The sequence below is a fragment of the Osmia lignaria genome, chromosome 13, assembly GCF_051020975.1.
Source record: "Osmia lignaria lignaria isolate PbOS001 chromosome 13, iyOsmLign1, whole genome shotgun sequence".
In the NCBI taxonomy this organism is placed as follows: domain Eukaryota; kingdom Metazoa; phylum Arthropoda; class Insecta; order Hymenoptera; family Megachilidae; genus Osmia; species Osmia lignaria.
The window spans coordinates 7,854,899-7,879,164 of record NC_135044.1 but is presented as its reverse complement, the minus strand read 5'-3'; the positions used below and the strand labels follow the sequence as shown (position 1 = coordinate 7,879,164).

At 42.5% G+C, this 24,266-nt stretch overlaps 2 protein-coding genes and 1 long non-coding RNA gene across 7 annotated transcripts; 1 reads left to right on the top strand and 2 right to left on the bottom strand.

Moving 5' to 3' along the window:
• Positions 1-65: 65 nt before the first annotated feature.
• Positions 66-752, bottom strand: LOC117602585 (ERI1 exoribonuclease 3). Its single transcript, XM_034320800.2, has one exon. It carries the CDS (start codon positions 750-752, stop codon positions 66-68), a length of 687 nt encoding a protein of 228 aa, XP_034176691.1.
• A 258-nt stretch (positions 753-1,010) lies between these two features.
• Positions 1,011-8,448, top strand: RfC3 (replication factor C subunit RfC3). Its single transcript, XM_076691931.1, has 16 exons — positions 1,011-1,150; positions 1,223-1,287; positions 1,362-1,489; positions 1,564-1,726; positions 1,787-1,946; positions 2,009-2,220; positions 2,299-2,376; positions 2,439-2,581; positions 3,266-3,429; positions 3,899-4,108; positions 4,183-5,794; positions 5,910-6,601; positions 6,820-7,129; positions 7,198-7,464; positions 7,690-7,843; positions 8,117-8,448. The coding sequence occupies exons 1-8, from the start codon at positions 1,113-1,115 to the stop codon at positions 2,579-2,581; spliced, it is 987 nt and encodes a 328-aa protein (XP_076548046.1). The 5' UTR covers positions 1,011-1,112; the 3' UTR covers positions 3,266-3,429; positions 3,899-4,108; positions 4,183-5,794; positions 5,910-6,601; positions 6,820-7,129; positions 7,198-7,464; positions 7,690-7,843; positions 8,117-8,448.
• LOC117602589 (uncharacterized) lies at positions 2,446-24,266 on the bottom strand. 5 transcript variants are annotated; one of them, XR_013063352.1, is made up of 8 exons: positions 24,194-24,266; positions 23,288-23,433; positions 21,586-23,223; positions 21,441-21,509; positions 21,081-21,338; positions 20,765-20,965; positions 2,665-2,872; positions 2,446-2,577 (listed from the first exon to the last, which is right to left on the bottom strand). It is a non-coding gene; the product is annotated as an uncharacterized LOC117602589 (long non-coding RNA). The 5 variants fall into 5 exon arrangements; XR_013063353.1 differs by having other exon boundaries at positions 21,081-21,509; positions 21,586-22,823; positions 22,918-23,223; XR_013063351.1 differs by having other exon boundaries at positions 21,081-21,509.

The following is a 24,266-nucleotide window of genomic DNA, read 5'->3' as shown; positions in this document are numbered from 1 at the left end:
TATATGGGCAATATTTCATTACTAATAAATTAGTTTTCAATAAACATGTTCTTTTTTTGTTACAGTCAGACATTAACTATTTTTTTCTTTAGAAGATTAGGTGCAGTATTTATTTTGAACTCTGTGTTATGTTGTGATTGAAGAGTTTGAATTATCTTAACTATATTTTCTACATCATTAATGCCACAGTGCAATCTTCCGTGTAAAGGAATTTTAAGAAATGTAAGCATGTCTTTCAAACTGCGTGGGTAATACTGAGTTGCTTCACAAAAGGTATCCTTTATATTTATCCACTTTTGAAAGTGTTCGGGTAAAGGTATATTGTCTAGTTCACATTGTGCAGGCAACATGGATTTCAAGTCCCAATCACCACAGGTTACAAACGCACAATCGTTTCCTTCTTTAAAATAATTGTGTTCTTCTAACCATTTGCAAAACTTGTCGAACACTTCTGGAAAATGAGGCTGATTTTTTACCATATCTTGTATGATCCCAGTAAGTTCTGTGCAAAATGAAGTAAGCTCTGGATGAACTTTTGGCTTGATGTATTCATGGAAAACATTTTCTGTATTCCAGGTTTTCGTTGACACCGCTGCACAAGGAAATTCTATAATTTCTTGGGGTTCCATTTTTTCATATTTCTTACATGTGCTTTCGAAATCAATTACAAGTAAATAATTAAAGTGCTGCTTAACTTCTTTATTTCCTTTGTAAATGGATCGAGGATATTTTTTAATCAGTCTATAAGCCATTGTTGATGAAAGTGGTACGGAATATTCCGGACTGTAAAATAGTTTTCGAATAAGGTTAGGAATAAGTACACTTAAACATATTTAGTATCGTGTTGCAAGTTAGTTTTTTTTACAAAATCAAATTATAATTTTGTAGCTTATAATATTTTTTACAGTACATACACATGATTCTCCAAATGTAATCATTAATGCATCAATGTGCATTTCGGCAAATGATTTATACCAATCATTTGCGTCCAATTTGAAAACCAAGTAGCGCGCTTGTACTGCCACTTGTAACGGCTTTTAAGGCGCCAAACTAATTCTTAACCTTACTGGCCGTTTTTTAAGAAACGTATAATAAACATTGAATATTAAACGATGTCGGCAAAGCCTATGACAAGTAACAATTTACCATGGTAAGGAGTTATATTTATTTTTTATATGCGTGCTAAAAAAATGCGTTAAATATTACTTTTACTATCTTACAGGGTCGAAAAATATCGACCGAAAAATTTGGACGATTTAATATCTCACGAAGAAATCATCAAAACGAGTTAGTATCTAATAATGTTATAAAAGGTATGAATTCTTTAGATATTTATTAATTAAATATTTCTTCTGTTATAGTAAATAAATTTATCGATGAAAATCAACTTCCTCATCTACTGTTTTACGGACCTCCCGGTACCGGAAAAACTAGCACTATACTTGCTTGTGCTCATAAGTTGTACACACCAGCTCAGTTTAATTCAATGGTTTTACCTTTAATTATATACTATTTCTATTTTAAAGAAATCATAATACCGTATTTAAATATCTGCAAATGTAGGTATTGGAAATGAATGCTTCAGATGACAGAGGTATTGGTATAGTGAGAGGACAGATTCTTAGTTTTGCAAGTACTGGTACACTGTATAAATCTGGTTTTAAATTAATTATTCTGGATGAAGCTGATGCTATGACCAATGATGCACAAAATGCTCTTAGGAGAAGTAAGTTTTCATTAGTAGTTTAAGTATAAATATAAGTATTAACCAGAGATTGTATTTTAGTAATTGAGAAGTATACAGAAAATGTAAGGTTTTGTATCATATGTAATTATCTTGGTAAAATTATCCCTGCTCTTCAATCTAGATGTACCAAGTTTAGATTTGGACCATTGTCTCCAGATCAAATTTTACCAAGATTAGAAACTATTATTAAAGAAGAAAAGTAAGTGTATATGATTTCTTGTGTACAATGCTGTAACAACTATCTATACATATGTGTTATAGTTTAAGTGTAAATGAAGATGGAAAAGAGGCATTAATGGCACTAAGTGGAGGAGATATGAGAAAAGTTTTAAATGTTCTTCAGAGTACATGGCTTGCTTTTGGTTCAGTCACAGAAGAAACTGTATATTCCTGTGTTGGTCATCCTCTTCCAGTTGATATAAAGAACATTATGAACTGGTTATTAAATGAATCATATGAATCCTGTTATTGCAGTATCCTTTTTTTGTTTTATATACATACACTGATTATCAATCTGTAAATTATGTTTTCTTTAACACGTGTATCCATAGAAATTCAAGACATAAAAGTGAAGAAAGGGCTGGCATTACAAGATATACTAACAGAACTCCATTTATTTGTAAATAAAAGTATGTTTTATGTTTATTATTATATTAGAAGGAATGCCAGATGTGTAATTATTTCTTTTCAGTTGAGTTTCCAGATTCGATACTTATTGATCTGGTAATTAAGCTGGCGGAAATAGAGAAGAGAGTATCTATTGGTTGCAGCGAGCCGGTGCAATTAAATGCTCTTGTTTCGGCGTTTCAAAATGCTCGTGACGTCGAAGCCTAGGTAATTTCAATTTACATTTTGTTACAAACAACTTTAAATTATTGATAAATAAACAATGGATGTTTCGATAAGAATATTTGTACCTCATGCGATAATCCCTTTCATGCTCCGTTGTTATTCTTTTTTCTTTCAAAATTCATAATAAATTACAATCTCTCGTGAGTTGTATCAACATAAGGAATCTTCAAAAATAAGTTGTAAAAGTCTAGGTCACAAATCGGTCGAGTCACCGTGAGCTTGGCTGGTCGTAAATTGTTATCTAGCCCTGGCTCGTCTAATCTCGATCATTCTCTGTTACGTGTACGAAACAGTTATAGAAAATTCATCTACGAAATGATAAGTTTCTTCATGGTGGCCGACGAACGTGCCTGGGTGTATTCGACGCAATCACCGTATGTCTGTGCTTGATCGTACAAGTGGAACAACGTCTGACAGTGGTCTGACAAATACCGCCCAATCAGCACGCGATCGTTCAAGCATCACGTCGACGAAAACATATCCAGAGTCCAAACATGCAATGCTGTTATTTTCTGTCCCAGTGATGCTCACTGATTTCATCGATCTTTGTTATCATAGAAATTATTTAACACTTTCAAATAGCCATATAAATCATTCAGAAATAAAGTATATATTATTTTGTGAATTAATTCAGCTTATCTTTGATGGAAACCTGTTTACTTTCAGACACACGGTAAGGAAGAGATACAGGGTGATCCATAGATGCATGACAAATACTTCAGAGAGGAATCTACACACTCCAACACGGTGTACATTAATTATTAAGTTTATTAATCTCGTTGAATCTTCTATGGAATCATCCTGCGTGTACAAGGACCTCGAATTTTGAAGTGAGCACCACTGAGACGCAACACAAGACGTAGGGGTGGTTCTTACGTTTCACCTCACGTGCAGTAAATTTTCTTCGAAGTAACAATTGAAATTATATTTCAGTTTATTCTTGAAACTGTAATCCTACTCCGATTATTCCGACATCCAAGCTTACGGAAAAGTAGAACAGTTTTCAGTTCATAATTTCGTCGTTATTAATGTCACGGTAATGAAATGTTTCGTCGCGTTTTAATTGTCCTCCCTGCAGGAAATATTTTATAACTTTTGTCGAAGCGTGCCACTTCTATCCTTCAATTTCTCTGTGCTTCAATTTGAGCAACAATTTTCGTTCTAGTTGATTGTAATTTAATGAAATTAGACGAGGAAACGATGTTAAACACATTCGATTAGCGAGCGAAAGAAATTGTAATTTTGGAGGGTCATTAATTAATTTGCATTATGTTAACGAGGAATACGTTAATGTTACAGTTGCAAATGGAAAGGGCGAGGCTGCTTACATGTATCGTGCCTTTGAAGGAAAGCGAAGCAGAAACCGCTGAAATCGTCGTAGTGTCAGTGGTACAAACCTGTATGTCCAATCCCTGCAAGTGGAATAACCCCACACTGGTCCAGCATACCATTAACTCCCTCTCCATTTTTCTCACTCTATCACAATTGTCTCTCTCGCTCCGCCACCAGGTATAAGTTCCTCTAATTCATTATATCTAACCGTCGTTTCCATCTATTTTTCTTAATTTTACTTCTTTTTTTAGCTAGCAGAATTTTTCATTTACTTCATTAATCTTAACACGTTGCCGGATATGTATAATTAATGGAAAAAAGGAGAGGACAAATTTTATGTTACATAAAAAATGTAACAGAATGTGGAATGATATTTTGAGATTGCTATAATAGAAAGTTTTCCGTATTTACTACTAGATGGAGCACAGGAAGTTAAAATTCTCGCTAGTGCTCGTCTGAATATCCATCACCACATGTAGAATTTATGAGAGGATTTTAATTGCGTTGAACTATTTAAAAAAGCTACGAATATGAACGTGTAAAGGTAGCAACAAGTTCATACGTACTAATTAATGATTGCTATAATTTGAAGCAAACATTTCACTTATTATTCAAGCGTGTAACGTCAATAATATCTCATATCGTATGCTGCAAAGGAATTTCTGATTAGGCGATGATAATTTCAAGCTGAACTGATCGTCACATTCATACTGAAATCAGATCCAATTGACGTTGACACGCACGAATTTCTCTCTCCTATGTGCACCCAGGTGGGGAATTCAGATGAAACATACATAGACGTATAGGAAAAAAAGGAAAACAAAAAATTGGATTCTCTGGTAATTTGTATTTCACAAGTTCGCAGTTTCTCTCATGCAAAGCATTCAACTATTTTAACAGGATGGGTGCACTCGAACGAGGGTGGATTTATTGTGCGCCAGGAAAAACAAGCAGACAATAAAGTGTAACCCGTCGACACAATGGTGTATCGACGATTTTCGAAAAATCTATCCACTACTCGGTTACTATGCGTTATATATCTACATCGGAAGATCCTTATTTCACGTAGAATTTTCCAAGAGATCGATGTGTTTTACAAGAGGAACCGCAGCAGGCCTCTGAATTGATAATTAAATAATACTCCGTGCTCGACATCAAACGAAACTTTCGGCTTAATAAGAACTTCCTTGGGTGTAGCGCTAGCACGTCGATTCTCTGAGTTATTTCAGCTTGAAAACTTGGCGCAGACATGCCCTTAACTTTCCGCTTCGAAATAACTAATTCAATTAGTATATCGGCACTGCTACACCCAGGGTTAACTACATCTTTCCCGGTGTATCTAATCTTCGTGCTAACGTTAACTCTGCCATTGCTAATCTACTCTTCAACCATTCGCCAAGGGAATCACCTAGTTTATAATAAGCAAACCCTGAACACTGCGTGACATTTCATTTTTTTTTTTTTTTTTCTTACTTTTTCAGGGAGAGTATAGAATGAGAATACATAGTTTCATGAGGAACACCGTGTATGCGTGTTAAATGATGTATCGTTGGGACTGGAGCCCAGGTACTCGGAGTCAGTCAAAAATCTCCCTTACAAAACCGATGATATTTCTCCTCGTTCCTGCGTAACGCGCAATAAACGTTTGAATAGATGAATACGAATGTTCGTCGCGGCGCACACTTTTGACAGAGTATTTGCCCGAGCATCGATCTACACCGGAGAAGTAAATCCTTTCGCAAGGCTCTCTAAATTGGGAACACGATTGCCGAGAGAAACAAAGTTGCCGGCTGTTCGATGAGGAGGAAATCAAAGCGGCGAAGATAAATAAATTAAGAAATAAGTGGTTACACCGTCAAAGAGGTACCTTGGCAATTTGTTTCTTAATTTAAAAAACAAATTCACGTTTGATCGTCCTTAGAATAGACTTCTATCAGATTGGCCCAGAAGTAATTTAGCGTGTACCTTTATGTTTCAGCAAATAAATTATTCGCTACGCGATACAACGCGTGAAGGGATTTTTAAGATGATTCTTGACACTCGACGGAAGTTGTGCAACTTGGTTCCCGTTGGAAGCATGATTCTAATGCTCATTAAGATTCAGGGTTGCGCTGAAAATAGCATCAAGATCGCGAATAAGAGAAACCGTGGCAAGGACAGGGTTCTCTGAGCCATGCACAAGTTCGTTTCGAAATAAGCTTGAGCCCTTTAAGCGTTGAATCGTGAAATTCGAGGAGCAATGGAAAGAAAGTTGTCCTGAAAATTTCGTCCGACACATTTGGATATCAAATATCGTTCGATCATTTTCACGTACTTTTTGCACAGTTGCAACGCGATCGATCGGTGCTCTCACCAGTTGGAAAGAGATCTCCAGCGTCTTTTACGAAGTTGATGCGTGACTAAGGAACTTGTTCCACGATAGTTCACAGGAACTTCGATCCTCGGCTAATTATCAGGCTACCAGCTCACTATTGTATCTCATCTGCTTTGTGTATCAACGAGCTCTTCGTTCCTGAGTTCGATTGATTGGAAAACTGCTGGCTTCGTCCTTTCAGCCTGCTCCTTTTCTTTTCTCTTTTTGCTCTTACCGAGCCTCGTGTTCGTAACACGAGAGAAGAAGGTAGCTTCTTATGGAAAAAGAACGAGTTACCGGAGGACTTTCACTAGAAGGTAACCGAGCGAACAAATCTTTGTACAGCTAGTGTGAGCTATGTTCTGAAGGATAAGTACACTGATAGGTAATTGATACTGCTATGATAACATTAATATTGCAGCCAGCTTTACCATAGAGTGAAGAAAAGCATTAACAGGAGATCAAGAAATGTCTCTTTTCAATAGCGACGAGGCGAGCTATGATAACTTCTTGAGATTAACGAGTCCCTTTTTAGGATTCCACGTCCCACTGAAACAAGGATCAGATGTGATGTTCATTGAAGAAAGGTAGCCGGTGGTATCGGAGTTTCATCTAGGCTCGTGGAGTGCGCACGGCACGCTGAAATAGGTGTACCATGGTGCGGCTCGATGCTGATCGCGGAGCTTGACCTGGAGAGGGGAGGATGGCGAAGTGGTGGCAATCGCTGTTTGGAAGGGGTTGGCGTTGTCGTTAGTGCCGTAAGTCGGCATTCAAGAGCCTAGGACCACTTTAAATGACTGTCAGATCTATCGGTTTGGAATTCAACCCCTTTTACAAGTCTACCGGTAAATTCGTCGGATGGTTCAGACCGTCCGGAACTTTCAAACAACTAATTTGTGGATGATTTTTCCAGCCTGGATCCTCCGTATTAAAGCATCGGTGGTGCAATTAGGAAATAGACTGCGACGGCTTGTTCCACCGACGCGACGAGGAGAGACATTTGGCTACGCGAGGCGGATACTTTTAATGGAGGCCTCGAAAAACACTGTCGCGCTTCAAGCGGCAGCAGGCATCGTTTGTCGCGGGAAATTTAGTATCATTATGTACTCTTCGACAATCGTGCTGTATTGTCTCCAGCGAAATGCTTCTCTTCGCTTTCAATTATAAAGAATATCTCTGCGTAAGTACAAGTTTCTTAGGCTCTCTGGTATCTATTCTGTTCTATTCTTATCCTGTTTGATTCCCTGTTCGATCATACGGTTCTCAGGCGATCAAACGCTTTTCGCCTCTAACGTAGGTACGTGGCAAGTTGCGGGACTTTTTAGTATCCCTAAAGGAGTGTCGGTTATTGTACTTGCGTCCATTTCTGTAACAGGTTATTTATACGAGTAACGTTTTGTTACAGGGGCAGCAGCAATCACTTACCGTCGAGCAAAGGTAGAACCAGTTTTGCGGCTTGTTGTCTAACTAATTCAAGAGAAGCGAACAGCCGCGGGTCGTAATCGATAATTCCCGCTCGAATCGTTTAACGACGCTTTATCAACGTCGTTTTGAGATCGGTAATTGTTATCTTGTCTTGCCTCCCCCCCCCCCCCCCTCTCTTTGGCGAGCAGAGCCGGGCGATTATTCTTCTTAATTAATTAGCGACGCTGGAAGAAAGCCGCGTCCCTCCAACCCTTGTGAAATTTATGCGAGACAAAGTAATACGCGCTCGCGGCACAGATATCGGTATTCGGTCTCTTTTAATTATCTCCTTGCGTCTTTCTCGAGCCGAGAGCAGATCTAAAATTCTTGGCTGGAAACGGTCCATTTACGTGTGTATTTGATTGCAGGCTATTCGAAGAGAAGCATTCACGAAGGTGGCGAGAAATACAAGAAGCGAAGGGGGTAGACAGGCAGGCAGGCAGGGAAAGTAGGACGAGCAACATCTTCGAGCCGTCTCCTCTGTTTCTCTTCCCTTCGAGGACGTAATAGTCGGTTTTCGCGTGCTCGAAATAAAATGTTACTAATAATTCAGCTACACGATGGAACCGTCGCTGGTCCCGTTAATCGTCCACTTCCTGCGCTTACGTTCGTCCCTTGTAGATGATTCAGGGTAAGTCTTAAGACCTCAGCTGCTCTTTTGAAATCATCGCACAATCCAGTTTTCTTGAAGATGCTTGAAATTCAACAAAAGCCCCCCCCCCCCTCTGGTAAAAATCATTCGTGCATCGACGCGTCCGGAGGAATACGTTCGACTCATGAATCACGTAATTTGCAGCTACATCCCCCATGGTTCCGAGGTTCCTCGACACGACACTGATCGAGGGGTTGAAGCTGGAGGGGATAGAGCAGCTGGGGTGGCTGGAGCTCGAATGCGAGCTCGTGGGTACCTACACGCTGGGTCTGGGTTTGGCCGGGTCGCGGTGGCTCCTGCGCAGCGGTCCAACGAGACAGAGTCAGAAGCGGAGGACAGAGTGGCGGAAGCGAAGGCGCGGCGAGGCGAGGCGAGGCGAGAGGCGACGAGTAAAAGCGAGGTAGCTGATGTGCGAGGAAGCAAGGAAGCAAGCAAGCAGGTAGGCAGGGAAAGCCTTTAGGCAGGCAAGCAGGCAAGCAAGAGCAAGCACAACCACCGGGTTTGCGAGCCACCCTCCGCCGGCCATCCAAATCGTTTCCCCCCACTCGCGACCGTTTCGTACACCCCTCTTCTCCGTGGTTCTTCGCACTCCTACTCGTTCTCCGGTGCTTTCAGCCGCCTTGTTCGTTCGTCTCGTCCAGTCCTCGCGATTACGAACCTCGACCTGTTCTCGGAGTGTCACGTCCTTAGTGCTCGCGACTGTTCCAGGATTCCAATCGCCTCGTATTCGCCAGTTTCCGGTGGCCAACGCAATCCTCTCACGATCGCTACACTGACCTGTCTCTCGTCTTGTCTAGCCGCGTTCTCGCCTCCTTTCCTCTGTTTTCTCTTCACTGGCATCGCTAAGACGGGGCCGGGGTGATCGTACGAACCAGCAAACGACAGAGAGGGGGCTCGTTCGTAACGCGGCACCCCGGGCTCCTCGGTTCCGCGTCTCTTCGGCCAATCCGCGCGGTTCACGGGCAAAACAGATCCGCGTCTCCGTGTACCGGGAACAGAGTACTTGGTGCCAAGTGACTATACCTTTCAGTGCGAGAATAACCAACATGACGATCGAGAGGCGCGACTACCACCTGGACGATACAACGACGCCTCCTTTGTGATTCAGCTACCGCCGGAACTGACCGGGGATACCAAGCGTGCACGTTGTGCCAGCGGACGTTCACACGCGCCTCTCCATCGGTTGCCAAGCCGGCTCGGCTATCCTCGCAGCGGACGAGACCCTTCGTACATAGGCCGGTCGTTCAACGTGGCCGATCCTTGGACATGTAAGTACAACTCTGCCCCTTTATTCTACTTTCATTTATGTATCTATGTATTTACCAAGTGTCCAAACCCGAGGGACCATTTCTAGACGTTCTACTTTAATTTGAAGTTTGAAAAGGATTCAAGAGAGATAGGGGTCCGCTTTAAACATCTACACCTGCAGAGCAAAGTGTTCAGAGGTGCAGCTACGCTCTACCGACGATCCGATATCCATCCTTGTTCCTTCTTTCGGTTCGATCGACTGGTCGTCCCAGGGGATCGGTTAAACGGAAAGCCAGGCGAAAATCGGTGAAAAGAGGCGGCGAGGGGCGGCCAGCCGATCGATCTGTTTGGCGGAAAGCGTGTGATACTGACAGAACTCGACCACGCGAGTAAACACTCCGAACTGGAGGAAAGGAATTGTGTCCTAGCTCGGTATAGCTTCGCGGCTTCAATATTCGAGAACGTAATCGCTCGACATTCCTCCGTGTTCACAGGATAAATCGAATGTACCTGGCTCGATAGAAACTAGCGTGCCTGCGGGTGGATGAGAAAAAGAGACTGTAACAAGCGGCTGGTGAACGTTCAAAGTACAGAGAAGATTGCGCAACTGCGAGGGATAAGGGTAGTCGGAGAAAAGGAAAAGAGAAAAATATTCGGCAAGATCGTAGAGAGGTGATAAAGGCCAGCGATCCTGTTGTATGTCCGCCTACGCGATTATCTTTGATCACCGGTTTTCTCCGAACGCTTTGATGAGTGGTTTCTTTGAGAGGGCTCGCGCTTCGATTATACGCGTCGCGCGGACAGCAACTCTGCGAACCCTGGGGATGCAGGGACGAGGAGAGACGAGGTGAGAAGAATCCTTTGGGTGTTGAACCGCGTCAACTTGTGCACGCGTGAAATGTGTATTTTCCGACGGTGCAACGTCCCGTGAAATGATATTTCAAATTGAAAATTCTACCCATAGGACTCGCTCTTTATCAACGAGGATACTATGCTCGCACATGATGCTACTGCATCGTTCAGTGATAACATAAAATATAATGGCATGTACATATTTGTACAGATGGAATTGCCATTAGATTCTTATAGTTGAGAATCAAAATATGATATTACTATTCTTTATTTTTTAATTTCTTAGGTCCAACGTTTCAAGGTTCGCTTTTAAAGCATTGTTTATCCACTTCTTTGTCACTTTTATCTCTTGAAAACAGTATTCCGAGCATCCCTGTTAATATCCGGCTTCCAAGTTCTTAGAGACTCCAAAGTTCCGTGTCTTCAAGGTAATAAACATTGGCAAGCGTTCAGAGAACGTCATTTTATCCTGGCGGTATTAATCTGCTCTCTATCTCGTGTGCAAACCTCTGGACTTCATTAACGACAACGCGTGTGTTTCACTTTTGTAGAAATTTCTGCATACCGGACAGGGATTTAAGGATCCGCGTTTGGAGCTGCTGTGCACGAGGACACGTTCACGGTTGATCGTAAAATTTGCAAGAGGGCCATTTTCTGCGACGTTTTATCTGGTCGACGCAGGAAACAGAGGCGCTGCTTTGTTACGGTTATCTGAAAATGGATTAGCCTCGCAAGGTACACGCGTGTGAGATTTTACGGGGCACATTTAACGCGTTCGCTGGTATATAAGGGTCACCGGTGGCCAGCGTTGCAAATTTCATCAGACTACCTCGAGAGTTCAACTTTAGGACCATTTATAAAACATTAAACATTGTATAGTTTAATGAGAATTTTTTTTATATAGTATAACTAAATATAAGCATTATCAGCGAACGCGTTAATTGGCTGTGTTTCATGGGCGTGTGACTCGGGGGCGAATCCGTTCTTTCATCGATCAGCCTTCCAAATGAACGTGTCGCTAATATTCTCGTTATTCTTTAATTGACACTCTCCAAACGTAGTTAGACGAGAGCGATGCCTCGGGTAGCTTTGTCTATGTTCAGCTTAGGATTCTACAGGAATGAAGATTCCACTGAAGTGGAATTAGATTAGCCAGTTAGATACTAATTACTAGGCTATTCAAAACATGGAAAACTAAAGAGGTAGTAAACTAGTGGAAATCTAATTTGAGTATTTAGATCAGAATTCTATTTCTTCTGATATAATATTTCTCTTCTGAAAATACAATTCCGGTAATAAGTGTTTTTGCAATTTTTCAGCAGGATCTAGCGAGTTGAAGAAGCGAAGGATTAAGACAGTAATAGAGGATTCTATTGACAGAGGAGTACTTTTGGACAAAATATCTGTCTACGGATTGAGGAATTGACTGTTTTTTAGTAGCTGCTCGTTCGATTCATTGGTAGAGGATCTAGAAGGCTCGTAAACAGGGTCAAGATAGTATTTCATTCCCGCTTTCTATGGCCACTGTCGTTTTTAGCTACGTTTCCGATAACAATCCCACTATGCCGCTAACCTCCAGGAGGGATATATTCGAATCGATTCAATGCCAGCCAGGCTTTCGTGTCGCCCTGGGGCATTTACGAATCAAGGATCTGGAATTAAATTCGACAAATGCGAGCGATCATTAGGGAATATGTGCTTAGAAAGGTGTAACATGCCTCTCTGTTGCAAACTAGCCTAATTTTATTCAAAGCCTCGTTTGCGTTCAGTATCGACAGTCGTTGTTCAACTTAATTTCTTCAATTGTAAATATTCTTATAGATAAATTTGTCGTGTAATTTAAACAAGGAACCTCTTTCACTAGATTGCCATTATCTGCTCGAATAAATTTTTAATTCAACATTGTAACAAAAACGTTAATCGAGACGCGTTTCGTCTGCTCGTTCAAGGATCAACGGATCTCGATCGAACATCGTTCCAATAATGTTAGAAGCGTTCGAGCCAGTCCGAGTAAACACGTTCCCTTCTTTAATCTCGCCACCGGTCCAAACGTTGTGTATCCCTCGAAATCTCCCCACTGGTGGAGGTGGTGGCGGTTGCTCCATCTTGGAATTGCTTTACGTACGGTGAATTCGCAAGAGTCGCAGCCGAACGAGGAAGGAGAATCGACGGGGAAAACGATCGATTCGTCGGAGAGCCGTGGAGAGAACGATTGCCTGCCTCGTAGCTCGGAGGTTCCTTGATTTTCCCATTTCCTTTGCGCCTTGTACGCAGCTCGTTGCACGGTTTATACCTGGCCCCGGTAATTGAGCGATTCGATGCGATGCTCGACGACCGGTTGGTCCGATCCGGGGTCAAACTTGTACCATCGGCGAGAAAGCTTCAAAGGGGAATCTTATCTCGCGAACAAGTGGATGTCTTCACGGCTACCCTCTTATCCTAATCTTAGCCGAACTTATCGTCTCTCCGAGGACCTCCCTCGACCTTCTTTCTTTTCTGTCTTTTCTTTTTCACTCGAGGGCTAGCTACGGCTTCGCAAACGTCCATCAATCGTTCCATTTTTATCAACCGCAAGACTGAAACGGTGGCGAGACGGTATCGAGAATGCGGAGCTATTCCCGAAGGAACTTGGGAAATTTCGAACGTTGTTTTTTGATTTTTCCTTTGTTTGCGAATCGTTGGTTTAGGAAGAATTGGAATATTCGAATAGGTAAGATCCTCCGCGAGATATTTTTAAACTTATTTTATTTTCTTTTTATTTGAACAAAGTTTTTCTTTTTTTAGGAAATTTTATAACGAAGGATAATTCAGTGATAGGTTTCAAGAAAATACCAATTGGATAGAGTTTTATTAAGAGGATCATTAAAAATTGAAGAAGCAAGTATATTATGAATACAATATGAAGGAGAGTCTGGGGAGTAGACTCGTTTCTCGGCGTGAAGCATCGATCGACAGATCCAAGAATGTTTACAGAGAGCTGGGCTAGAGCGTTTACTGGCCTCCACGGAAAATATATCGTCGAAGCTCCGCTGGGGTCAGTTACAACCGCGGCTTTAATGCTCGTGGTGAACGCGCAACAAGGGGATACACGTGTACCACGTGTATCCCCTGTAATTTTGAATCAGATTGAAACGTCCTACACCACAGTGGAAAACTGTCAAGAGAATTCCACTCCGATGGTATAATGTCTCGGAAAAGATGAGCATTGAAACGAAGATTATTGCTGAGGTTCGTTTACAGACCCACCATGTTGTTCAAAGATGAATAGAACCGATGGTTGAATAGAACTGATTAACTTCGACTTCATAAAATCCAACAATGGTGAAGATTTCGAAACAATGAACTCTCCAAACGGTAGCATCGTTCTAGATCTTGGAATAATTCAAACGCAGCATCGAATTAATTACAGGAAATACTCGGTCGGAGGAGGAATGATGCATTTGCCTGTATGGAAGCTCGTCCACTTGGTAAAAAGTTTTAATTGAAAAGCACCGACTGTTTAGGACGAATCGATTGCGAACACCTGGAAAGCTGTGAGCGCATACCTGCCTGCTGGTACCACTCGAAATAATTTCGTAATTAAGCACAGATTGCTACGATTGTCTTGCTAGTGTTCTATCGGTAAGGCGTACGGAGAAGGAGGAGGAGCCCGCAATCCGATTATTCTTAACCACTCGGTTCAGAACCTTCAGGAGCAACTACGAATCAACGGGTTTGTTTGGTTCATTTGACTTACACGAAGGAGACACATGGAATGTTATAAAATAGATTATGATTGATGATAGCAATCCATAGTAATACCATTAATTAAGGTACACACCATAGTCTGAGCTGTTGCGAAAGAAGCGGAAGTTGAAGATTTCCATTCGTGTACCGTTTGAACGGTGTTAATTCCACGGCTACGGGCACGTGTCCTCTGGCAAATCCTGAAACGTGGCTGTGTAGAAGCCTCTGCTGGACACGTCTCGAAACTGGCCGATACACAACGGATTCTCACAGGTACGCGACGCTCTATTACCGCATGCATAATCGACCAATCGACCGTTCGGATTCCCAGAACTGACACCCGATTCGTATCCGGCCATTTCGACTGGATATGCGATTCAGACGTACCGACTGTTTCCGATGCTGTCCTCCACAAATTATTACCAGCGTCCAGCTGAACCGTGACCGGACTGTCGAGGATCTTTTTTTCATCAAGTTTGTCGAAACAACTGGAACACCTAGAATCAGGTCTGCGATCATGATTAGCCACGATACGCCATCGGGCCCGATCGTAATATCAGTTTGACACTTGGAGATCGATGAGAACGGGAAAATATCGTACGTCAGAGACTGTCGGAGAAAATTATTCAGCCGACGAGCATTACTGCTGGCCCGGATTATAAATCACAGGGAAGGAGTGGATGAATGGGGGCGAGAGTAAGAATGGGTCACTGATAATAATCCATGGAAAAGAGACACAGGATCCTCTCCCTCTCGATTACAGTTTCATATTGAATTTTTCATCGAGCCAGCGGTACGTGGACAGCCTCTTTCATCGTAATTAGATGTTCGAGCTGGCCGGTGAATAACGATACCGCGAGCTGCACAAGCTGGCTTTGCTTCCATGCATTTCGCCTCTTTCTCACCCCGTCACGCCTTCTTCGCTCTTTCCTTTTTATTTCTTTTCTCACGATATGCCGGGACACTAAGTCCGCTCACGTTCGGCGAGGTTCGTGCGCGCGCACGCTCGCGAACGGAACAGGTAACTCTCGAAGGAACTCCAGCAAAGTATCCTGTATTAAATTACAGACGGCCAGGCGTAAATCTTCGCCAAGAGAAGGAGAAGGGAGAGCGAGAATATGTTCGTGCGAGATGGAAACTTTCTTATTTTTTTCTTTATTTTTTGTTTCCCCCTTTCCTCTGTCTTTTCTTCTCTCTTTTTCTTCAACTTCTCGAACCAGCTTTGTATAATGGACGCCGGCTCTGTGTGCATCGTCCTCGGGATACTGGCTGCACCCCGTCACGCAGTCAGGATGTGCTTAAAGGACTAGGAACTTTCTGAACCGGGATCGCTTATTAATTCCCTTGCTGTATTCTCGCTCTTTCTTGCTGCTCCATGTTTCCATGGTGTATATCGATTAATTAGCACTTATCGGTTGTTAACACCAGCGAGTGGATGGCAGAGCGTTAGAGTACTTGCGAGAATGCCAGCTTCTCTCCGCCATCTGGCGGGAAATTCAGGAATTTCGCGACATCAAAGCTGTTGAGATTAACGTATATACTAATGTTAAGATTGTTTATGGCATGTACAACGTTGAAAGTTAAATTAGGACTTAGATAGGTTCTAAGTGCTTCGCAAAATCCACTCGTGGAACGATATTCTAGTTCGAAGAAGGATGAAAGGTTGAAAGTTGGCGGAACTGTAGCGATCAAAGCTAAAGGTAGCTTTGTGACGGGTTCAGCAGGCAGGATACGGGAACAGGAACAAAGGATGTATCGCGGGTACGGGAATTACGTACACACGGTGCGTCCGGATGGAAAAGAAAAGGCGACACGGTGGAATTTGAAAAGGATAAAATGGGAATTGTTGGAAACTTCACGGTTCGCCGCGAGCGCGTTCAGTGTTGCCCTCTGTATCGACAGAGTATCGCTCTTCTTAAGTTTCTCTTCAATTGTCGAACCGAGTCGATTCGTACAGGAAGCATCCTATCCTTTATCATTCTGATTCCTTGTTGTTTGTCCTCCTATCCTTTCTAGTTTACCTTTCACGCTCTACAATCGCAATTTCATGTATCCTCTTTCAACAGTAGGATGTATCGGACATCCACCACCTTGTGTTATTTTACGGGGTCGTAAAGGGGCGTCTGTAGAGCGGAGGGATGACGAAACGAGTCCCCGTGGCACGATGGAAATTATGAAACATTATTATGACGAAATACGGGAAGCAGAAGGAAATTTCGGTTTCTTTTCCTTTCGCTTATCTTTTCGCAGTCCCGACCCTCTCATTTTCCTCTCCCTCTGCGTATCTGTCGGTACCGCGAGCCGAGGAAGGGATACACCGTATCGAGGGATTCCCTTTGAAGCTCCTTTAATAAAATTGAAGTCCCGGAAACGATCTTCTCTCATTAATCTTTTTAGCGGTCCCACGAACTCGTCAAAGCGTTTATTTATTTCCGAGTAAGAAAAGGAGGAAGAAAGCGGAAGCAGATCAGAGTACTGGAGGAGGAAATAGAGAGGGAGAGGCGGAAAAATGAAAATCCGCTAGGTTCGGAGGTGCTTTCAACGAAATTAGAATTTCAAAAATGTCGGGCTAAATTTTCCTTCCCTCGTGCCCGCCCTCCGGGAGGCCGCCGCCTGACCCCGGCCCGATTATTAATCTCTTTTTCTCCACCTTTTGTCGGCCGACGCGTCTTCTCAACCCCTTTTCTTCTTCCATTTCTTTTTTTCTTCCTTCTTCCTCCTCGCTCTTTTGTTTCTGGCGAACGTCGATGAAGCGATTCGTCCGCGGCCTCATCTTTATTCATCGTGTACCAGGCCCGTACACATTGTACATTACTCCGGCGAACTATTAATTCTCGTTTGACACTCGGAGACCGATGGCACAGACACATCCTAGTACTTTTTACGGAATTTCCATGATCGATTACCGGCCGCTTGCACGGAACATATGTATCCTCTCACGATGTTTTGCCTTTCCTCCTTCCTGAAGGGACTCGACCGAGAGTAAACCGAGCGTCTACGTACCGCAGGGATCCACTCTGCATCGTTGCACGCGTGTACGTGTTGTTTGGATGGAAGAGATCCGAACAAACTTCATCGTCCCGTTTGCATATGGACTGTATCGGCAAGATCATTGGATAGGGAATACGTTTCGCGACGACTTTTCGCATGCGAGCTTCGTTGAAAATCCACCGGGGAACCGAGGGTATCTTCTACGAGATCGTCGAATAGATTGCTTTTCGTTTTATCGCATTTTTATCGTTTAATTCGATTAAATTCATGGCTCGTCGATCATTGATGAGGACAAGAGTTAGTCCAGCTTAATTTTCCGAATCTTTCTCGTTTCTGCCAGCCAATATAGCGGTCGAAATTTTTGGCAAGCTTTTCTTTCGACGCGAATTTCAATCTGCGCGGGGACGCAGCAGCGAAATTGTTGAACGAAAATATAATTACACCCTCGCAACTGTGTGGAACGTGTGCTCTCGAGAGTATTAAGGGAAAGGGGACACTGGCGCGTGGAATTATTACAATTACACGATCACGAATGAAATTGGAATGTAAAAGTAAAACGAGAGAAACCGTTGGCCGTATATCAGGACGCGATTCTCGCTAATCTGCTAATACAATTTCTCGGTTGGTCGTTGTCCTGCGCCGGAAATCGGCCAATTTAACTCGTCGCTGTCTCGGCTCGACCAGCCATATAATAAATAAGAAAGCTGGCAGACCAGCGTCGAGCCTGTGGCTTTTCTCCTCGTACGAAATTATGTATCTCCTCGCATAATTGCCGAGCCACCAAGAAGATCAGGAACAATGTCGAGCGGAAGCCGAAGCCGGATTCCATAGATCCGGGCTCGATTGATACGGATAATACGGATACCATTTCAGAATCAAGATAACTATCTTTTTACAAAAAAGAAAACGAAGATCCTGCACAGGATGCGGCAAACTTTTTAATTGCACGAAACACGGTCGCGCAACGAAAAGGGTGGTTCGAATTCTTTGGAAGAGCTGGATGAACCGGGACTTGAAGTGTTCAAATCCGCAACCGCTTAACGCAACGTACATATTTAGTTTCCGTACTTATGCACCGGGGGTACGTGTAAAATTTCCGGCAACAAGAATTTCTAATTAAATAATTTCAAAGTTTCCCCAGCCGCGCGAATTACCGGGGAGATACGGATATATCCGCTCGCAATTTTCTGTCTACTACCTTCATCGTACTTCCTCTGGAGCACTTTATAACGACTGGATCAAATATAAACTCGATTAACCGATATAATCTTCGTACTTTTTAATAATGCCCAACAAGCTATTATCTTCAAATAGTTTAGAGATATGGCTCTTTATACAGGGTGTTCGACAACAGGTGGGCAAAATTTTAAGGGGTGATTCTAGGGATCAAAATAAGACGAAAATCAAGAATAACGAAATAGCGTTTGCGGCTTTGTTTTCCAGTAATTAACGTTTAAAAATTCGAGTAAAAAGCGCCTGAAATCTGTAACCCGCCCAGCACCGACGACTGAGCGTCGGTGAAAAGCGCCTGAAACCTGCAACCCGCCCAGCACCGACGACTGAACGTTAGGTGTTGGGCGGGTTGCAGGTTTCAGGCGCTTTTTACTCGAATTTTTAAACGTTAATTACTGGAAAACAAAGCTATTTCGTTATTCTTGATTTTCGTCTTATTTTGATCCCTAGGATCACCCCTTAAAATTTTATCCACCTGTTGTCGAACACCCTGTATTATGGCTCCGATTTAGTCGCTGTTCATAGCCTTGAAACGAGCTGTACAATACCTGAAATTTCGTCTACGATACTTTAGACTTCTACGTTACGCTTGGGAGCGAGAAAATTATTACAATTAGCGAGTGTGAAACGGGTGGCGCGTTACAATACGCTCGGCGTAGGTGGAAACAAAACGCGCGTACATTCAGGTAGCGCCGATTTAATGACGTTACAGGTAGATTTAGTAACGGCCGGACACGTGACAGCTGCATTAAATTTTCGCATTAATTCGCTCCGGCCTCGCTTTCTCGTTTTTCCCCTGCCCTTCCGGCTCTATCCTCGCCGCGAATTAAACGTCCCGGAACCGATGGAGGAGGAGCTATCGCGATTATTTTTCCACCCCCCATCCCTTCGAGTTTCGCGCTCTTTTGTCCTGGACGCGCTTTTTGTTCGTACGGACGATTATTCGCGTTACGCTTCGAATTTATCATTACGATTCGGCTGGCCCTTTTACAAAGGGTCCTGAATAATACCGTACGAACGCATTGACAAAAAAAAAGACTGGGTAATTCTGTCCCTTCTTCCCCGCTCCTCCTCCTCCGACGGTCGAACCTTTTTTTCAGAATTTATGGCAAATTGGAAAAACGAACGGCACACTTGTTTCTGGCGTTCGAAACAAAAAGAAAGGGGAAAGAGAACGAGACGGGTAGCGGACGCTGTTGATTGAAAGTGACCTGCGTTCGTTAATTTGTTAATCTATCTATAGAGGGTCAACGAGAAAAAAAAACATGCACACATACATCGGCGCTTTTTGTTTGCCTCGCTCTTTATTTATAATGGATCGCCACCGCGATTCGTCATCCGAATTCCTGCCTGATTTTTTATTCACTACCAGCCTTTCATCCGCGAGACGATTCCCGTAGGAGCGCTTTTTCCCCTTCATTTTATTTTATTTTTTATTTTTAATATACGATCGTAACCGATCACAGTCGAAGCAAAACATCGAGGATTTGGCGACGACGAGAATTCCGATATTTATTCGCATTTCAATGGTGCGTTTAGAAAGTAATAAAACAAAATAAAAACTATGGGAAAAGAAGAGTTCGTTTCGACCGATTGAAATTACTCGCTATTTTTTAGCAGAGATAGAAAGCAATACATATAAAAAAAAAAATAAGAGAAGAAAAATTGTAACTCGACACTCTAGCAGAACTTTGCAGACGATGCTTTTGCCTTTATTTTGGCGGGATTGCTTCCGCTATGGAACAACGACTGATTCAGCAATAACTTATCGCAAAGACTGATACACACCCACCCCATTATCCGCAATACTCTCTTTTCTATCGTGTCGACATTTTCCGATATGCCTCCCTCTACCCTTGTTAAACACCGGCTGCGTGTACGCCTTTCCCGCGGTACCGCGTCGTATTCAACTTTCCACGGAATATTTCCTCTTCGGGGAAAATATTTCGGTCGTTTGACGCTTTGAATATTCGCAAAGCCTCGGTGATTACAACTTCTTTTTGACGTGTACGTTCAATCAAGTCTACGTTTGACGTTGCAACACTCACTGTTCTGTATTTACATTTAAGTAAAATCGCGGCAAGGTTCAACTTCCGTTCAATAATATTGCGATGATTTCAATTTATCATAGAGTTATTTTAAGAATTAATATCAAAATGGCCATTCCTGTATTTTGTTTACGCACCTCGAACTATTCTCATCCCTTGGACCGAGTTCATTTTTCAATGCTCGCCAGAGAGACGTTTCAGATATCGAAATTCGCTTCGCCACGCGATAGACGGATAATCAATAATACTATATATCGGTCGATTACCTGTTTCGTATTTCCGTCGAGACAGTTTCCTGTATCGTGCTGTGTGTTCAACATTAAACGATGCCCAGGATGGACTTCCTTCGGTTCCTTTAATCGACGAAGCAAACTTCTCTATGGGTCCTCCTTGGATTCCCAAAATAACGTAGTGAAATTTCCGAAGATTCAACTTGTTCGTTTGAGAGCAAAGGAATCGCCGATATCCTGTCACCGAGTTGCCGGAAAAGGAGGTGAGATTATGTTCATTTAACGAGTTACGTTGTCTTAGATGGTAATGTCGAACAGTTACTACGTCCCATAGATACAGAACAGTCGTTACCTTGCGGAAGTGTCTTCGGCTTAGGGAACCGAAGTACACTGGCGTCGGTGGCGGTGCCTTGTCAGGATCGAAATTGGCGTCAGGACGATAATTTTCCCCTTGTTATGTGCTACGCGTCGCTTCTCGGTGCACGGTTGTCAAATTATTGTCGCTTGGTAAACTCATCCCTCGATGACAGAATAGTTGTGACAATGTTAAACGGGTGCAAACCGCTGGATCGAGTGGGTCACAACTCAACCTCGGCGAGAACTTTCGTTTCTGGAAAAGCAAACGAACAATGGGTATTTGCATAACATAAAGGTACATAATAATTAAACAGTCGGTGGCAAAGGGAAAAGTTTCGAAACGGTATCCACTGACGTCGGTGATAAGAATGAATTTTATTTTAGGTCATCTCGATGCACTTGATTCCATCAATCGTAATATCCTCTGAAAGAAGCAGTTTTCCATATTAAAGGGTGTATACACATTGACCCGTTTACTTTTCGCGTCTTGTTTACCGTACCTCGTTGCGATACATTATTCAGCCTGTCAAGAAGAGGAGTATATCGATGAACGATCTTTATAAGATTTATCCTTTTGTGATTTATTCGATGGTAAAGTGCTTCATAATTAAACTATGGCATTCAATCGTTAAATACGTAGAACGACCAAGCTATATGCATGCATTCTGATGGATGGGAGTTTTCCATCCACCGTTTACTCTGCTCAAAGTGCTATACATTATATGTGCATCAGTGCACATTAGTTAAATGGAATCGATTGGCGTTACAATTTCTTCTTATTTACCCATCGTGATATTACCCTTCTTACGTTGTTCGACGATTAGTTTTTTTAACGAAGGTAGAGAGATGTACAAGGATGATGGTTCGAGGAAAATTAGGCGCACGCTTCTGCAGAAGGATTAATTTTCCAACGGTAACGGATAATACAGAGTCTGAAAATTCTTTGGAACGTTGGTGTTAGTAGTGAAAACGATCATTGGCAAGGCCGGTCTCTGCATGTGTAGTCTGCCGCGGTAAAAGCCGGTGACCTAAATGTCGCCTTTATGCCAGGGGCGTATCTGCCATACGCGCAGGTGCACCCTATCCCACGACCGCCCCCAGGATATTAGCAGTACTCTCCTCTCGACAATTTCTTCCTCATTCTCTCGCTACTATTCTTTACATCCCTGTTTCGTATCTGTCTATATATATTTTTCGTTATCGAGACGAACGAAAAATAGAAGGGTTTATCCGGTTGTTCATCTGCTTATCTGGTTGCCGATCTACGTCCATTTATCTATTCGTTCATTTATCTACATCTTTTTTTTTTTTTTTTTTTTTCTAGTTTCCACATCGACGGCTTTCATTTTCTGCTCTACATTTCTCGCGGCACGCCTCTCACCCGCCCGCCGTTCCCTACAACCTGCGCCGTCTCTCGTTTCAGTTTCTATTTTTCTTTCTTTATCTCCACTCTATCCTTCTTTCCTCCTATTCTTCCTGATTCGCCAACTTCTCTTTTGTATGAAATCCTCTTGAAAAATTTACGACGCGATAAATCATTGTTCGCTCGAAAAGGAAAACGTGAAAGAATTAGATCGCTTAAAAATGATTTCAGCCGTCACCTGCCATCCGATCTCCTCCTCCCTGTCGCGCGTATCGTGTCACCCGGGTGCACCATGGGTAAGCGGGCATTGCTTGAAAGGAATCGCTCAAGAGGAATTAATCATTTCGTTATTCTTCCCAGCGATTCTCTCGGCTCCTGTTATATTTCATATTTAACCAAAGATAATAGCGGCAACGGGATTCGGCAGCTAAATGGCTATAGATTTTCGCAAACAGAAATTTGATGTTACCTAGCCGGATCGAACAATTACCCTTTCCCGGATAACAACGGGCTTTTGTTCCCCTACAAGCTCTTCGTTAACTTCGACGTCCACGTATACCTGTACGCGCGTATCTACGTACCCGTGCTCTGCTGGATTCATAAAACAAGGGATTATTTCGCGTTTCTGAATTCTCCCGTTCGCATTCAACCAGCAAGATACGTGTACACTGCAGAACTGGAAAGTTAGCCACCGGGATGACACACAGGGGCAAGAGGGTACTCGGCTTGCACCGCCTGTCCTCATCTTTCATGCTCCCCAAACCTTTGCATTCACCTTTTTACAAGACATATGTACATTAGCATAATAGCGAATTGTTCTATCCATGGATGATGGATACCTTTTAAATATTAATAAATCCTCTTCTCATTGTATTTACGAGTTGTGTTCTAATAATTTAGTCCACGATTAGGTCAACCTAAATTTTCCAACTTTTCACTGCGGCGACCTTTCCCTTGCGCTCGGCCGTCCTCTTTACCTTTTTACCTGAGAAAATAAAAACTGTATGTAGAAACGTATACGTATGCATGTATGTATGATACAGGACGAGTTCGGTACTCGCACTGTATTTTAAGCGACTTGTAAAACAGATTTTGAATATTGCATAAATTCGAGTTCACGGCATTCGTGTTCGAGCTCCCTCTATTTTTCATAACATTTTTACCTCCGCAGAATATGATATCCTTTTTAACTGGTACAGGTTATGCTGAAAAATAAAAAAATCTTGATTCACGATGATTTGTACGAATGAAAGTGGAACATATTTTTTCGACAGTTTCGAGATACGTGCCTGGGAAAAATGTTGGAAAAAACGGGTTAATACAATAACCCGAGCCTCTGAATTAGTAAAACGTTAAAATAAACGTGGATAAGTTACACAGGAAGTAGAGGGCGGAGGGTGCTGGCGTAGCGATAAACGTACGCGGTGTAAGCATGTTGGATATTTTCGACTGAAAGCGTTGGGAAGTTTAAAATATATAATGCTGTTAAACGATAAATCAACCGTCCGTGTTGGCCGCGTATTGATCGAACGATGTTTCAACGCAACTTTTCGAAAGCAACTTATAAACGCCACTCGCAAGGTTGAGAACGTTTCAAAGCAATAACGCCAAGTGAAAAGTTAATCAACCGGTGCTTCTCTACTTCCTTTTAACTGTTCTCCTTCTTTCTCGCCTCTTATTCCTACCCTTCTAAAATCTCTTATCACTCCGTCCCTTTTTCCGCTTTATTCCTCGCTTCCACTCACCTGCTGCATATTTCAGTCGATCTTGAGACGCTCCAGAAGCACCAATGTTTCAAGATTTTTTTCTTCACGTCTT